This window comes from Aphelocoma coerulescens, chromosome 23, assembly GCF_041296385.1.
Source record: "Aphelocoma coerulescens isolate FSJ_1873_10779 chromosome 23, UR_Acoe_1.0, whole genome shotgun sequence".
Lineage (NCBI taxonomy): Eukaryota > Metazoa > Chordata > Aves > Passeriformes > Corvidae > Aphelocoma > Aphelocoma coerulescens.
The window spans coordinates 186,663-202,873 of NC_091036.1; the positions used below are offsets into that span (position 1 = coordinate 186,663).

At 54.4% G+C, this 16,211-nt stretch overlaps 2 protein-coding genes across 3 annotated transcripts in view; both read left to right on the top strand.

The window, feature by feature from the left end:
- Positions 1 to 601: 601 nt before the first annotated feature.
- Positions 602 to 12,538, top strand: LOC138122029 (CCN family member 2-like). The gene is made up of 5 exons (XM_069036107.1): positions 602 to 726; positions 6,016 to 6,229; positions 9,015 to 9,266; positions 10,220 to 10,428; positions 10,620 to 12,538. The coding sequence occupies exons 1-5, from the start codon at positions 664 to 666 to the stop codon at positions 10,929 to 10,931; spliced, it is 1,050 nt and encodes a 349-aa protein (XP_068892208.1). The 5' UTR covers positions 602 to 663; the 3' UTR covers positions 10,932 to 12,538.
- Positions 12,539 to 13,997: 1,459 nt separating this feature from the next.
- Positions 13,998 to 16,211, top strand: part of EPB41 (erythrocyte membrane protein band 4.1) — a 94,602-nt gene continuing 92,388 nt past the window's right edge. The window contains exon 1 of one of the 2 annotated variants that reach the window (XM_069035824.1): positions 13,998 to 14,057. The gene's annotated coding sequence lies outside the window, so the exon portion shown is untranslated. The remainder of the gene's footprint in view (positions 14,058 to 16,211) is intronic. The other variant, XM_069035808.1, reaches the window with a different exon arrangement.

Consider the following 16,211-nt stretch of genomic DNA (forward strand, 5'->3'; position numbering starts at 1 on the left):
TGTGAGATCCTGCATCCATCCCAAAGCACTTTGGGGGACTGATGTCCTTTATAAAAAACTTTCATCCAGCAGCTTTTCATTGCCTTGTAAAACACGCAGCTCCTCATGCAGGAGTTCTAATCATGAAACTTTCATTCCCCGAAGCTGACAGGTGATGCACAGCCAGACGTGGTACCTGACAGCACCGAACTACCCATCCCTCCCTCCTGCTCAGACTCTGAACACCACAAACCTCTGTTGAATCACTCCTCATCTCTTGCAGCCGAAAAGGAACGGCTGTAGGTAGGGAAAGGGGGTCTGTGTCAGGAAAGCTGTGCCAGGCTTCATACTCGGAAGTAGAAAGAGGAAAAATTAAAAAATAACAATCCTGCTTTTACTGGAGTTGGATTTACCAATTTGGAAAGTAACCAAGCTGCGGGCAGCGGTGGCAGCCCCGTGACCGCCGGAGCCGCAGGAATCCACTCGTGCTCCCTGGAATTTGGACACTTTTTGTTGCACCCTTTTGGGCTCGGTTCCAGCCTGTCACTCAGCGCGAGGCCCGCCCCTTCCAGAGGATATTTAAGGAGAAGCTGCTGTGCAGCTTGTTCCAAAGAGACGGGAAACTCCGAAGGAGGGTGAGGGAGTAGGCGGCAGCCTGGATCCCTCCCCTTCCCACTACTCGGGATGCCTGGCAACTTGGGGACAGTGACCCGGACCCTGTTCCTGCTCCTCCTCGCCCCTGGCTGGGTACGTACGGCCCTACAGCAGCTCCGCCGGGGCACTGCAGCTTTTTCCTTCGATGCATGCGAGGGCTTTGGGCTGAGAGACTTTTCCCGGCTGCCACCTGCTCCCGAATTTCCGAGGGAAGCTGGGCTGGAAGCAGAGCGATGCAAACGTGCCGTGTAACTAAACCACGCTGGGAGCTGCCCCAGGTAACGCGTGTCATCCACGGATCTCAGAGCTCCTGGCACGCGGGTATACGTTTTGTTTCCTCCCACTCCTGGAAGCCAGAAATCGGCCCTGGTCTAGAAGCAGGAGAAGAGAGCAGAGAGAGGGGAAGTCTGATTTTATGTCATTGCAAAGAGTAACAGTCTCGTATCCCAGTTCCTTACCATCACCATCCTTCCCCAGCTGTCACTGAATCCACCCATATGCTCCCAAAAGCAGTGATCCCGAGGGGAAAATTAGACTGCAGCCTCTCCAGAGCAGGATTTGTGCCTGTTGTCCTGTTAATACAAGTTCTTGAGAGAGCAGCTGATTCCTCTTAGGATATTTGTGTGCTGTTCTCGTGCCAGCAGTATCAGGAACGTCACTCCCATCATTAAATTGCTGTAAGTGCCATTTGGATCAGTGAAACTGGGTTCACAGAGCCCTTTGCAGGGCTTGTTGTGCTGAGAGAGGCAATCAGCTCCTGGTTGGATTGCTCCTGGCAGCGCTCAGTGTGTGCCAGTCCCTTTCCTGCCACGAACATGTCCTGGCCTGCGATCTAAGGGAAACTGCTGCCATTTGGGGTGGGTGTCTTGATTCTTGCTCTGGCTCAGCTTTGGCAGCACCATGGGGCTCATATAAACAATAACAGTCAATCCTACCACTGTGACCCTTGGTTACCACTCTGAGACAGGTAAATCTCCCTAAACCTGCCAAATGCCTCAGAAATGTGACTTTTGACTGTCTTGGAGCATTAGATTGGATTCAATGACCTTAGAGGTCTTTTCCAACCTTAAAGATTCTGTGATGCTTTGTGGATTGAGGCAGGAAATGAGAGCTGTTGCTCCTGAATCTGCCTCCTGTGTTGTTCAGAAGTGGGAGTTGCTCCAGGATTACTGGGAGTTATGTTCAGGCTCATCCTGGGCAGGTCACCGTATCCCTGTGCTCTGTCTGTGAAGGGGGTCACTGGTTCTTGTCTCTCCAAAGGAGCTGTTGTAGAATGTGCTGCAGCAGCCTTAGGAAGGCGCCTTGAGAGCCTGAGATGGAGAGAAAGCAGGGGTTAGCCACAGTAATTCAGTGTTTGAAGGATGAATAGCTGTGTTTTGGCTGCTTAGTCTTGGAGCACTAAAAGAACCAGCTGGGTGTTCATTATATCCCTTCTAACTTGCAGCATTAACCCATGGCTCCATAAGCTCTTTGCAAACACCCAGCTCAGCTCAAAATTCACCTTTCCCTGCCCTCTGAGTGCAGTCATGAGCCCAAACACATTTTAAAACATCCTCTTTGGTTTGGCTCCCTTAGCTGGTTCCCTGGGCTCCTGTAGACATTTGTCAGGAATGAGAAATCCTGACAGTACCATGGACCTGCTGCAGTGGTGGGAGCTCATGTTGCAGCACTCGTGCTCTCCTGAGGGTGCAGGGGAAGAGGTTTTATGTAAATATGAAGCAGGAAGAACATTCTCACGTTCTCTTACCTGCAGGTAACTGGTTTTGGTGCTGGCAGTTGGGAGGGAGCTTGTTCTGGCTTGTCAGCTGAGCAGATGCATCTGGGGAGTTAATGATGGAGAATGGAGCAGAGCAGGGGAATCCCCTGGTCTGAGTGTTGGCACTTCCGAGGTGGCTTGGCCATCACTCAGGGATCCTGGGAGTCCCACAGCTTCACACACAGTGTTTGTGATGGATGCAAGAGCTGTCAGCAAAGCCAGGAGCAGGGAGAGCGAACATTCCAGGCTTTAGAACCATCTTAAATCCATAGCCTTGATCTCTGACGCTGGTTCTGTTCTGCTGCTCTCAGAGTTCACAGAAATGCTCTGCCAACCTCAACAGAAGCCAGGTCAAGGTTGTAGTGAACTTTAAGTCAGGAACGTGCCCAGTGAAGGTAGAAGTGAGTTTTGGGGCAGCCCTTTCTTGCAGAGGGAAGAAAACGAAATGCTCTCTGAGTTGAATCCCTCTGGACCCAGGTCAGTGGCAGGTTATGTGGAAGTGCTGGGCTTTGTGTTACCTTTGGGTCTGCAACAAAGCCCTGAATTCCCATCCTGGCAGTTATTGGGAACAGTTTGGGGAGTTCTTTGGGGCAGTTTTAGGGCAGTTCTTTGGGCAGAAGAACCAGAAGCAGCCCTTGGAAAGAGTGCAGGGTGGAGGATGCTCCATGCAAAACCAATATAATCCACTATTCAGCCTCTCTGAAAGAAAAATCAGTAATGGAGGGCTCAAGGAAGTCGGTTCAACATTGACTTTCTCCCAGCTGTTCCCAACTTAAGAGGCTCCCTAGCCAGGCAGTTTTTCAGTGCTCTGGCTGTTGGGTGTGTGTGAGCCAAACCCCATTCCAGCTCATTCCCTCCTCTACCAGACCTAGGAGAGCAGCAGGAGTTATAAATAGCTCGGGCTGACTTTGCTCAGCAATAAAACCAGCAAACAGGAGCCCCAGCACCTCCTGGGCAATGGAGGGAGACACATCTGAGCTGACTGGTGGGGGCATCTGGGAGTATTTAGAAGGGTCCTGAAAATCATGATGAATTGGACTTTTGAGCTGACGCCTGGGGAAGCTGAGGCACAGCATAGGTGGGTGCAGGGTCACCCAGTTGGTCTCTGATACACAAGAGATGTGAATCTAGATATTCTCCTGCTGAAAAGCAGCTGTGATACAATGAGGAAATGAAGCTGCTGTGAACAGAAGGTAAAACCAGGTGGACTGGTTTGTGTGGGTGAGTTATTAAGGAAATAACTAGTGCCAGCAATGATTAATGAGGGTGGGAAAGAAAACACACAGAATTGTAGAATCATGGAATGGTTTGGGTTGGAAGGGATCTTGAAGACCATCCAGTTCCATCCCCCTGTCATGGGCAGGGACACCTTCCACTATCCCAGGTTGCTCCAAGCCCTGTCCATCCTGGTCTTGGACACTTCCGGGGATGGGACAACTCAGTTGAGTTTAAAACGGTTTTCTGTTATCCCAAAAGAGCTTGTTTTGGTCTGGATTTCAGCAGGAGAGCTATTTTGGGAGTGTTTCTTTCTATGGCCTGTGGCTGACACTGCATTGGAAAATGCCTGTTACCATTATTTTTTCTTAAGTGCATGGATTGCATCTTAATATAGATACCGTGTTAGGAATGCTTTGTCTCTTGTGTGATCTCACGCCCCCCCCACCCCAGCTCATCTGGGGCTGAATAACACGTTCCTTGGCAGCTATGTGGAAAAAAGTAGGGAAGATTTCTGTATTTTTAGTTCTTTTAATGCGCTTCAGCAGTCGGGAATTGATTCTTGTGACATGCCAGGTCCTGGTGAGTGGCTCCCAGACAGTCAGCTGGGAAAAGCTGGGCTGCAGGCTGGAGAGGCTTGTTTCCAAAGTACTTTGTGCTAGGAGTTAGCCAGGAGAATTATGCTGATTCCTGCTGAGCAGGGAGACTGGGAGGACTCACCCCTGGGGACCACCCAAGGGAATGGCTGGAGCTGTGTCAGGAGTGGTTTAGATGGATACTAGGAAAAGATTCTTCCCCCAGAGGGTGGTCGGGCACTGAACAGGCTCCCCAGGGAATGGTCATGGCCCCAAGGCTACCAGAGCTCCAGCAGCATTTGGACAATGCTCTAAGGCACAGAGTGGGATTGTTGGGGTGTCCTGTGCAGGGCCAGGGGTTGGACTCAATGATCCTTGTGGATCCTTCCCGACCTGGGATATTCCATGACTTTGAGGGAAGGTTTAGCCCAATCCCAGTCCCACAAGTGCTGTGTTGGTGACACAGTTGTACAAAGAAGTTGGCACCTTCTGACCCCACATGAGCTAAAGTGAGAGTAACAGTCAAAACAGCTGGAAAAGTTTTCCTACTGTGATTGGTAACAAACACAATATCCAAGGAAGCTGCTTCACAAGTGAGAGCTGGATGGGATCTGACAAGTGCAAACAGAGCCATAACAAGATATATTTTTTGACCTATTCCAGGTGCATGTCCCCCTCTCTGCTGCCCTCAAGGCCATTCCCAGCTCAGCTGCTGCTCTCCTGGGGTGACAGCAGAGCTGTGAGGGGTCTGCCCCACTGGATGCTTCCCTCTCCACCCTGCTCATAGCAGTGTTTTGGTGGCATCATCCATGTGTGAAGGTTGTGCCAGCCCTGGATGGGAGCTGAGCTGTGTCCAGAGTGGTGGAGTGGTGCATGGAGTGGGGCAAGGGGGAATTTGGATGGGCAGGATCTGAAATGAAAACCAGGCTGGAGTTGTCACTGATGTTTCTGAGGAGGTTTCAGAGGATCTCTAGAGACCACACATTCTGCACTGTTCACAGTCAGGGTGTTATATCTTGCCCAAATCTGGACACAGCCAGAGCTGAGCTGGTGCTCCTGTTCTGAGCTGATGCAGGACAGGGATTCATCAGCTCAGTGACTGGGACACTGGACACATCTGGGTTTTCCAGAGCAGGTAACCCACCCTTCAGCCATAGCCTGGTCTCTATTTAGTGTCTGAAGTGTCATAAAGCCAGGGGTGGGTTTCAAGGGTTGTCCAGTGATATGCTGCCAAAGGGGGGCATCTGTGCAGTCACAAGGTCCCCAGGAAGGCTGGTTATGCTGTGTTCCTTGGAAAATGGAAAGCAGAGGGTACATGTAATAAAGAAGAAAGTGCGAGATGCAGGGGACGAAATGGGCCTCGGGAGCTTCTGGGGTTTTCAGCATCCCCACAGTCCCACTGCCTGGCTTTGGGCAGGTCCTGTTGCTGTGCACATCACTTTTCCAGCTTCCACTGGGTCTGACGCTGCTGCAGAGGCTTTGATGTTTGTCCTGTGTCAAAGCTGGAATTTCTTGCTGTTAATAATTACTACTTTATTGCTTCCAGGGAAGTGGAGGGTGAGCTGCGCAGGGGACTCTGAGCTACCACTTGTCCTGTTTGTTTTGTCTCTGCTTCCCAGAGGCATCGTTTTTCTTTTTTCCCCTTGAGCTCCCGCTGAAATAGGGATGAGGAAAACATGAGTCCTGTGAGTCTTTGGGAGCTGCACACACCCCTCTGCAGCAGGGCTGTCCCACTCTCTCTGGGGTGTCTATGCTTGCAGCAGAGCTGTGTTTTTCCTCTCCCTGCCTGGTTGCCTTGTGGAAGACTCATTCTCTCCATGGCTTTTTGCCTTCCAGGTAGAACCACAGGCCTGCACGTTCCCATGCCAGTGTCCCTCCCAGCCTCTGCAGTGCCCTGCAGGTACCAGCCACGTGTGGGATGCCTGTGGCTGCTGCAAGGTGTGTGCCCAGCAGCTGGGCGAGCTCTGCTCCTTGCACAGGCCCTGTGACCATCACAAGGGACTCTACTGTGACTTCTCCAAAATCCACAGAGGCAGCGGGATCTGCTTAGGTGAGAGCTGCAGGTTCTGTCCTTGTGTGGTTTTTCTGTGGTGCCTCCCAGAACACCCATCAGAATTTCCTTGGAGCTTCATCCAGTGTCATGCTGGGAGATCAGTGCCAGCCCTGGGAACCGCAGATCCCCTGGCACACACACAGCTGCCTTCCCACAGCTCCAGCCAGGCACGAGTGGGGCTGTGGGACTTTCATGTGTCCTGTGACATCCTCAGGGATGTAATCCTCTATCCCGTTGGGTAAATATCTCCAATCTCATCTCTTACTGAAAGTACTTTTTCTTGGAATATCCCACCCCAAATCCCTCTGCCTTGTGCCAGGGATGGGCGTTCTGCACTTGGCTGCTCCCATGAAAGAGGCAAAGTGTATCTCTGACTGTACTGTGTGGGTGGGAAGAGCTGAACAGCTCCTTCACCACATTGTGTCTGTGTGGAACATGAGAATTCCCGAGCCAGGTAATGGAAATGCTTTCTCTCTTGATGTCTCTTTTCAGCTAGAAAAGAAAAATATTTTTGATTTATTTTTTTATATTTAGTAGCTCCTTCTAGAGCAAGCAGAAATTATTTTGGTCTACAGGAAAATAAAGCATTTCTTCAACTTCCTGGTCTTTGTTAAAAAACAAGACTCCCCTGCCCCATCTCTGACAGGAGCTGACCTTTTTTTCTTAAATTCAAGCTTTTCAAAATAGTCAGGAAGACCTGAGAGCTGGCAGGTTGGTGTGAGCACTTAGGGAAATGTTTGGCCACAGCACTGGATGTCTCTGGAAATGATCCAGCACCAACCTGAGACAGAATCAGAGTATCATGGAACAGTTTAGCTTGGAAGGGATCTTAAAGCTCTTCTTGAGCCACCCCTGCTGTGGGCAGGGACACCTTCCACTGTCCCAGGTTGCTCCAAGCCCCATCCGACCCGTCACCTGCAGGCCCCATCCACTGGTAGGAGGTGCAGGGAGCTGGTAGAGCTTTATGGAGCAGCTCTTTCGTTTGGGGGTGGGTGGTGCCAGGCAGAACCGGGGAACAAAGAGCTGGATCACTTCACGGGCGCCGTCATGGAGCCTTAATTGGATCAGGTCAGTTGGAAAGGGAGGTCATGGAGGGTAACGAAGGGCACAACAGCGCAATTGAGTTTGGAAAACACAGTCAACCCCTGGAGCGGGCTGCTATTCCTTGGGGAATAGCAGGGGGAGGGGAGAGAGAGGAGAGGGAACAGCATGATCCACTCAGCGGGATGGGAGAGTGCACAGGCTGAAAAACAGGGAGAGAATGTTTAAAAATAAGTATGAATGGTTGTGTAGGGGAGGGTGGATGGATGGCTTCCACTTTGATGGAAAAAGTGAGGATTTTGAAATGTCTAAGTTGGAGCACAGGAGTATTTTTATCCCAGTGACATTGAAAAGAGTTGCAAGATGAGATGCAGGTCTGGATAGGAACAGAGATTTGTGTCCCCTGAAGAGATGGGAATTCGATGGAAAGAGATTCTCACTCCTTGTTTGACTCAAACACTTTCTGTCTGAAACAGTGTCCCCCAGGCAAACAGGACTAAGGGGAAAACAGATCAGGTTTCCTGGGAAGCCTCCACAAGCAGCCAAAAATTCTTCCCCATAGAGGTTTGCATGGGGTTTTTAAAATGTTTTTTCTTAAGATTCAGGATTGCAGAAAGCAGCAGCTGCTGAAAATCAAGATTTCTGTCCTGTGAACAACTCTGAGATTTCAACATTTAATTTCAGGCTGAGAGAAACAAATAATACATTGCAAAAATATATAAATATATGTATATGTATATCAATATATTAAAAAAAAAATCTCAAAACTTTCCATGACTTACTTAGAATACTCACTTGGCTATGTCAAAACTTTCCCTTTCCATTCTATCAAAATATTTCATCTTGATCTTTATAGTATCTAAAACAATTACCAGAGCAAAACTCTTCCCTCTATGGATACTATCCCACAAGTATTTTGGTTGAACATAAAGGACAGTTTTCATATCAAACTGAAATGGTTCAGTTAGTTCTTCTTGAAAACATTCCTTATCTTAATCAGGTAATAGATTTCTGCTGGAAAACTTCCACTGGGAAAATTCTGGCTAATGCAGTCATAAGAACTACTTGGGAGCATTGTCGCACCTGCAGAGTAAAGGTTGCTGCTCCGTGTCAGATGTTGATGAGTTTCCTTTTTTTGCTCATTTAAGTTTTATAGGGAAGGAGAGGGAGACTGATAGGATGTCTGGAGATGAGAGATCCAGAGATCAGAAGGGAGATAACTGGAAAAAATTGGGGCTGGAAGGAGGAAGAGATTTGTGCATTGCAGAGGGGCCAAAAAGGTCACCAACCCAAAGTGTCATTTTCCTTTGTAGGTACCATTTGCCATGGGGGAACCAGCTGTTCTTAGAAGAGAGTTGCCTTTTGGTATCCCAGGAATATTGAGGAGCAAAGCCATGCTCACGTGCCATGTCAGGAATGTGTCCTGCACAGCACCACTGACTGGCTGGGAAGAACTCTGACAGGGAAACAGGCTCTTTACAGGCTCCAAAGACAAAATCACACTTAGTAGCTCATCCAAGTGGAGAAGAAATTTTTCTAGAGAATTTTGGGAGGACCAGCACTTCTGAAAAATCAGTGTCAGGAACAGCCTTGGATCCAGGGAGGCAAATATGAGACATCCAGCACTGGGATGGCAGAGCAGGGGAGGGTGGGCTCTGTCCCTCCTCAAGAGCTCCATGTCCCCAAGGCAGGGAGGGCTTCAGCCTCCTGCTCACTCCTCCTCCTCCTCTTCCTCCCCCAGCTCATGAGGGCGCAACATGTGACCTGCTGGGCAAGATCTACCTCAACGGGGAGAGCTTCCAGCCCACGTGCAAGCTGCAGTGCATCTGCATTGATGGGGCCATCGGCTGCATCCCGCTCTGCTCCGACGACCTGCGCCTGCCGTCCCCAGAGTGCCCCAACCCTCGGAGGGTGAAGTTCCACAACAAGTGCTGCGAGGAGTGGGTGTGTGAGGAGGGCAGCAAGGAGAACCACTTTGGAACAGCCATGGCGGGTCAGTGGGGCATGTGGGATGGGGCCGGGAACTGTTTGCTGAGGAAGAGGGGTGGATTGGGGCACCAGCTGGTTTGGGGCTGGTGGTGGGTTTGTGCATCATCATGGTGGGGGTGGGTACCAAGTATTGAGCTCCAGAGCTGGACACCAGCTCCAGCCCACCCAGCTGCTCTCTCACTCCCTTTCCCAGCTGGACAGGGGGGAGAAAATAAATGGAAAGTGATTTGTAGGTTGAGATCAGTCAAAGTTGCGTGTACACAAGCAAAGAGAAAAAAAATAGGTTTATTCTTTCCTTCCCATCATCAAGTGGTGTCCAGCTACTTCCTAAGAAGCAGGGCTTCAGCACACGGAGTGATTGCACCAGAAGGCAAACACTGTAAATAGCGAATGCCCCCCCTCCCCCACCCCCTTCCTCCTCCTTTCCTTAGCTTTTCTCTCTGAGCTGACATCATACAGTCTGGAATATCCCTTTGGTGAATTTGGGTCAGCTGTCCAATCCCAGGATCTTGCCCACTCCCAGCCCCTTGATCAGGGGGGGGAAGTTGGAGAGACACCACTGATGCTGCACCAGCCCTGCCCAGCAGTAGCCAAAACCACTGGTGTGTTATCAGCACCTTTCCAGCTCCCACTGCAGAGCACAGCACCGGAACGGCTGCTCTGGGAACATCAACTCCAGCTCAGCCAGACCCAACACAAGGTGAAACCTCAATGGTGCTATGGGAAGGCTCCTGTGTCCTGAAGTGTCACAGCAGAACTGGCTGGAGCTGGGCTGTGTAGGAAACGGCCCCTGCTCACCTGCATCCCCTTCCTGCTAAGAGGCCAAGCATCTCATGGGATGGGCCAGACCTTTGCTGCTGTTCCTGATGTGTTAGGCTGAGTTGGGAGCAGCCGTGGAGCTGCCATGTTCTGTCCAAAGCCCTCAGCCTTGCCTTGTGTCTCTTCCTCATGGCTCAGTTTTCAGGGAGGATCCAGCTCACAAGCCAGAGCTGAACAACCTGCAGGAGAACTGCCTGGTGCAGACCACGGAGTGGAGCGCGTGCTCCCGGAGCTGTGGAATGGGCATCTCTGCCCGCGTGACCAACAACAACCCCCAGTGCCGCCTGGAGAAGGAGACCCGGCTCTGCATGGTCCGGCCCTGCAACTTCTCCATGGAGAAAACCAAGGTACGGTGCTGGAGGAGAGGAGACATAGCATCCCAAATGCCAGGGACAGCCTTGGGAGTGACCCTGGGTCACAGGGTTTGCTCTGTGCTTCCACTTCCTCTGTGTCCCATTGCCCAGCGATGGAGTCAGAGCACAGGCCTCAGTGCATCTTTCCTGTCGCGTCCATGTTAATCTATCCATTCTCTCCCTAGAAGGGGAAGAAGTGTGTGCGGACCCCAAAGCAGCGCCAGAGCCTCCACTTTGAGTTTTCGGGATGCACCAGCACCCGCTCCTACCGGCCCCGGTTCTGTGGCAGCTGCTCAGATGGGCGCTGCTGCACCCCGTTCCTGACCAGCACCATGGACGTGGAGTTCCGCTGCCCCGAGGGGGACTTTTTCCAGAGGAAGATGATGTTCATCAAGATGTGCTCCTGCCACTACGACTGCCCCCGAGACAACGACATCTTCCTGGCCACGTATCACCGTCAGATGATTGGAGACCACATCAAGACCGAGCGGCAATAGCCCTGTCTTGCCAGATCCGAGGTGTCCAGGAGGGCTCTGCAGTGCTTTCGTGGCTGTATCCCAGGACAATGCAGCCTCTTCCCCCTCTGTGAGGGGCTGTGCCTTCCACAGCAGCACCATTCACACAAGTGGTCCCTGTTGTTTTCCCAACGAGCCGAGGGGGAAGAGCCCCAGCTGCCCCAGCACCCTGACCCCCACCCACAGTGGTGCAAAGATCAGTGAAGGAACCAGAAACAGGCTTGAGCTGCAAACTTGATCCGTATTCCCACTGGCCAGAGGGGAGAGTGGATCAAAGTCATGTGGCTCCAGCCAGTCTCCAGCCCGGAGCACAATTCCTGATTCAGACCCCAGGAGTTCTTCCAGCATGAACTGGGGGTGGACCAGACTGCCAGACCAAGATGTGTCCCCTGCAGGTGCCGCTCTGGGCAGCTTTTAGTGGCTTGATGAGCGTTTCATAGAACCATGGAGTGGTTTGGGTTGAAAGACACTTTACAGCTCATCTCATTTCAACCCCCTGCCATGGACGCGGACACCTTCCACTAGACCAGGTTGCTCCAAGCCCCATCCAACCTGGCCTTGGACACTTCCAGAGATCCAGGGACAGCACAGCTTCTCTGGGCAACCTGTGCCAGGGCTTCCCCATCTTCACAGGGAGGAATTTCTTCCTAATCTTGTCAAAAATGGCTCTGGGGGGAGAGAGGGACTGGACCCCACCAGCTCACACATGCACAGGGAGGCTGCAGCTGTTTCAGCTCTGGAGTCCTTGCTCTGGATGTTTGTAAGCAGGAGGAACACTGTTCAGCTGTGGTCTCCCTGGAGAGTTTAAGGCACTGGCAAGAGAAATTCTTATATTTGTAAATGGAGCAGATCCCTTCTGGAGCTACTGGGGCAGTGCCATGGAGAGCTGTTGGCACTGGCATCTCCAGCGGTGGGATTCCCTCCTGGCCACAGACCTGGCAGAGTCTCTCTGCCATTAAACACACCTCATTGCCAGCCCGATAGGTCCAGGAAAGGCCACCAGTAGTCAGTGCCAGTGGTGTGTCCAGCAGCACCTTGGCAGCTCTGTGGGACTGCTAAGGTCTTGTCAGGTGTGGAAAAATCTTGTGATTTTTAGCAGAAACATCCAGGTACAGGACCTGATCCTGTTTCTTAAATTATCCCTGCCTATCACCATTGGAAAACACAAAGAATTCCTCTTCCAGCCAGGCAGGAGCAGCAGCCCCAAGGCTTCACCTCACCATATCTTCTTCCCCCAAATCAGAGCCTGATGCCAAGGGACAGTCCCAGCTATCCCCAGCTGCTGCCCTGAACTTCCAGACTGACACACTAGCTCAGGGCCCATGTCCCATCCCAGGCCCTGTTCTTTCTCTCAGCCTGTGGCAGCTCATGAGCCTTCAGCCTCCTATAATTGATTTGAACTGTAAATAATTTACCTGATGTTGTTTCTAAGGCCTTTGTACAGTCCCAGTATCCCATTGGCACAGCCCTGCTCAGGCTGTTTCCCCTCTCTGAGCTTCTCTCCTGCTGTTCATATGGCTGCTGAGCCTCAAACCATGCTGAGGTTGCACTTTACTCAGCGCTAATAAATATCTCTTTTATTTTTTATATCCCTGAACTCATCCCTTTGTGTGAGGCTGGTTCCCCCTCTGACTTTTCCCCAGTGCTACCAGGCTGCTGGGACCAGTGCTGGGACCCTCTAGAGAGTTGATGGCTGGGTGCTGGAGGGGAGGGGGTGACAGGGGGTTCTTTTCCCCTTCCCAAATAGCAGCAGGATTGATGTTAGTGTTTCACAGGCACCTCTGCAGCCCACAAAACACAGCTCCTCCCTCCACTGCTTGGAGGGGGGGACAAGCAGAGCCCCGCTCCGCCTGTGGAAGGACCCACAAGTCCTTAATACCCGATTAAAAATAACTCCGGGAGCAGATGTGAGCAGAAGTCGGTGATAACACGGCCAGAACGCGAGGCGCTTTGCAGTGGCTTAACAGCTTATGGATTCATCCCCCTCTCATCACATTAGCCAGGGACTCCCCCCTCTCCCACCCCGGCACCGGGGCAGGGGCGAGAGGCTCTTCCTGCTCCCAAACCTTCATCCTCTCCGGGGCAGGCTTAGGGCTTCCGGGCAAGGGCGGGTGACGGGGGAACAAACCCCTGTCACGCTCGAGCTGCGTGGTGTTGAGGTTCGGAGCTCGGGGCACGATCCGGTCCGTGGATCTCTGGGGGCTGCAAAGGCCCTGGGAGAGGCAGCGGGGGACGCACAGTGACGGTCCTCGCCAGCGTCCCCAGGGCGGTGACCATTAGATGGCACCAGGCACCTCCCCATGGGGACACCCCGTCCCCAGGGCAGGGTACGGGGATGTGGGGGGCCCCAGGGGTGCTGGGGGGAGCCGGCTGCTGAGCGTGACCCCGGCTAGCACCCGCCTACTTCAGCCCAGTCCCGGCACCCAGTGCCCCCGCAGGACCACCACCGCCAGGACAGCGGCGAGGGCAGCGAGGCCCTTGGTGCTGGGGCCGAATTCCATCCTGCCGCCACCTCCATCCTCGTCCTCGGGGAAGCCCTGTTCCCCCTTATCTCCGCAGCAGCCGCCTGCGCGGCACCGATAACCCGGGCGTGGCCCCAGGGATGGGGTCGGGTTTGGCGGCACTTCAGTGACCCTGACACCGTTACCGGCTCCGGCCACGGCGCAACCTCCTGCGGTAGGCTCAGGAGGGGGACACCCCCAGCTCCTCCAGCCCTCAGCAGGGACGGGGTTTTCCCTAAGAAGACTTAGGAAAAGGGTGAAAATGAGAAAAAAAAATCGACAAAAGCCCTGATGCTGCTGGTTTTGGGGGGGGCATTTGGGGCTCTGCCATGGCGCGGGAGGAACTCCGGTGGGGGAACACCTTCTCCTTTTATGGGCCTGTGACGTCCCGGGGCGCTGGGAGGAATCTCCCGGCCCCACCCCCCGCCCGTCACCTGCGGGCCCCGCCCACTGCAGCGGCGCGCGCCGGCCCCGCCCCCTCCGCGCGCTGACGGTGGGGGCGGCAGCCAGTGGGCGCGGCACTGGGGGAGGGGCTCGCGCTGTGACGTCAGCGGGGGCGGGGCCAGCGGCGCAGGTGGAGGCAGCGCGGAGCGGAGTGGCGGCCCTGGTGAGTGGGGGGGGGGGTGGGGGTCATGGGGGGAGGTGGGGGGTCTCCTCGGGTGTCAAGCCTGTTATGGGGTGAGGGAGGTTTTGGGGGGTGGGGGGCTGTAGGGGTCAGGCAGGTTATGGGGTGCGGGGGTGCTGTGCGGGTCCTGGGGTGCTTTGGGGCATACAGGGGTCAGGCAGGTTCTGGAGGATTTGGGGCTCCCGAGAGGGACTCGTGGTGGGTCAGTCTGGTCGTGGGCTGCGAGGTCATAGGAGGGGTTGTGATGCTGTGAGGGCACAGGGGGGCTCAGGCTGGTTATGGAGTGGGGGGGTTACCAGCGGACATGGGGTGCTGTGAGGCAGAGGGTGTCTGGTGGGGTCAGGCTGGATGTGGGGTGAGCTGGGGCTGCGGGAACCAGGGGCACCCGTAGAGGTCAAGCTGGATGTGAGGTGTTTCAGGGTGCTTAAGGGTTTGGGGGGGGTGGGGATGTCAGTCTAGATGTGGGGGACCCACAGTGACTGAGGTGTGGAGCAGGGGGTTTATGGAAAAATGGGGGATGTTCGGGGGCTGGGGGAGACCAGGGGAGCACCTGCAGCGCTGTCAGGAAGCCTATGGGGCAGAGGTGCTCTGGAGTGGGGGGATCCCCAGTAGGGTCAGGCTGGGTGTGGGGGAACGGCATGCACTAGGGCTGTCCTAGGGACTCTGAGTGGGGCTGAGGGGGAGGATGTGGGGTGGGAGGGCTGGGGTGCTCTGACGGGCCCACAGTGGGTTCATGCTAGGAGGTGGATGGGGCCCTGCCTCACGGGGAGTGCCAACCCTGGCACTCAGATGTTTCCCCCCGTACTGTTGTTGCCACTGGTGCAGTGGAGGGGAAAAGGCAAGTGCAGCCTCGGGGAGTGGGGTCCCCCCTGCACCCCACAGTCACGGCAGCAGCACTGGTGTCCCTTCCTGGGAGGTGGCAGCTCCCGCTTTGGCATTTGGGTCCAGCTCTGGTTCTTGGAGCATTCGGTGTTGCTGGGGCTGTGCCCGAGGTGCAGCAGCTCCGCCTGTGGCTTCGGGACGGCCGCGGTCTCTCCCCTCTCCCCGAGACCCCGTCTGCGCCCGCCGGGACGGTTCCCAGAGCCGGCAGCAGTGGCCGAGCTGCGGGGCGACGGGGGCTGCTCCTGCCGTCGATCCCTGCCCCGGCGCCGGTCGTGGCCGCGCTGAAACCTCCCATCGATTTCCCCACGCCCGCGGGGGTGTCGATGTCTTCACGTCCCCTCCTCGACGGGGACACTTTGCGCTGATGTTGCAACCAGAGGCGTGTGCGGCGTGACTGGCGGTTACTGCAATCGCTTCCTCTCCTGAATTTCGCCCTCCTGCAGTCGCGGTGGGACGAGAGGCTGGTGAGCCTGCTCGTTAGTCCGTGCCGTTGGCTGTGCCGGCGGTGGCTGCCTTCCCCGCTCCCTGGCGGGGTCCGAGCGGCTGGCGGGGTGGCAGGAGACAGCGGGGGACAGTGACTATCTTTAGGGCTGTGTTGCAATGGAGGGGTGTGCCTTGGCTCGGCGCTACGGGCAGCCAGCCGCCTCCTCGCCGGAGGATTGACTTACTCCGAGGCTCCCGCATGGGGAAAGCCAACAACTGCTCTGCGGTTTGTGTGAGCAGGAGAGGCTGCGGTGGGGCTGTGAGGCTGAGCCAGGGGTCGGACAATGTCAGGGGCTGATAATCGGTCACACGTGCCCTGCCGTGAGGTCAGGCTGTGTGAGGTGCGCAGGGCCGAGGTTTGGGGTGCACCTTGGCCCCTGGCACTGTCACGTGTCGCACATGCTCTGCCACTGCCTGGCAGCGGGAGCAGCTGAGCCGCAGCAAACGGCCAGCATGGGAAAGGCTGGTGGTGCAGGGAATCTCTGCTGCCTCCTGGGAGAGAAGTCGCTCTGGGGCACAGGAGCAAGTTGGGTTCTTGCAAGGTCGTCCCAGAACGTTCCCATCCCTGTGCTCCCTTCTGAAGGCTTAGCGAAGGTACAGATGCAGTTGTAGAAGAGAGCCAGAGTCAGGTCTCTTTTACGTCCTCTTTCTGCCAGAGTAACCCGGTTAGTTCATGGAAGTAACTTGCACCGGAGTTGGGGTGACATGGGACCAAGGTTCCATGTTTGGCTTAATCCTTCCTCTGAGCCATTGCCCTGCTCATGCCCACTG

Excerpts from the sequence above, each read along its gene's own strand:
- LOC138122029 (XM_069036107.1), top strand. The coding sequence starts at position 664 with ATGCCTGGCAACTTGGGGACAGTGACCCGGACCCTGTTCCTGCTCCTC. Across the intron at positions 9,267-10,219 it reads CTTTGGAACAGCCATGGCGG|TTTTCAGGGAGGATCCAGCT; the intron begins GTCAGTGGGGCA and ends CTCATGGCTCAG. Across the intron at positions 10,429-10,619 it reads TCTCCATGGAGAAAACCAAG|AAGGGGAAGAAGTGTGTGCG; the intron begins GTACGGTGCTGG and ends TTCTCTCCCTAG.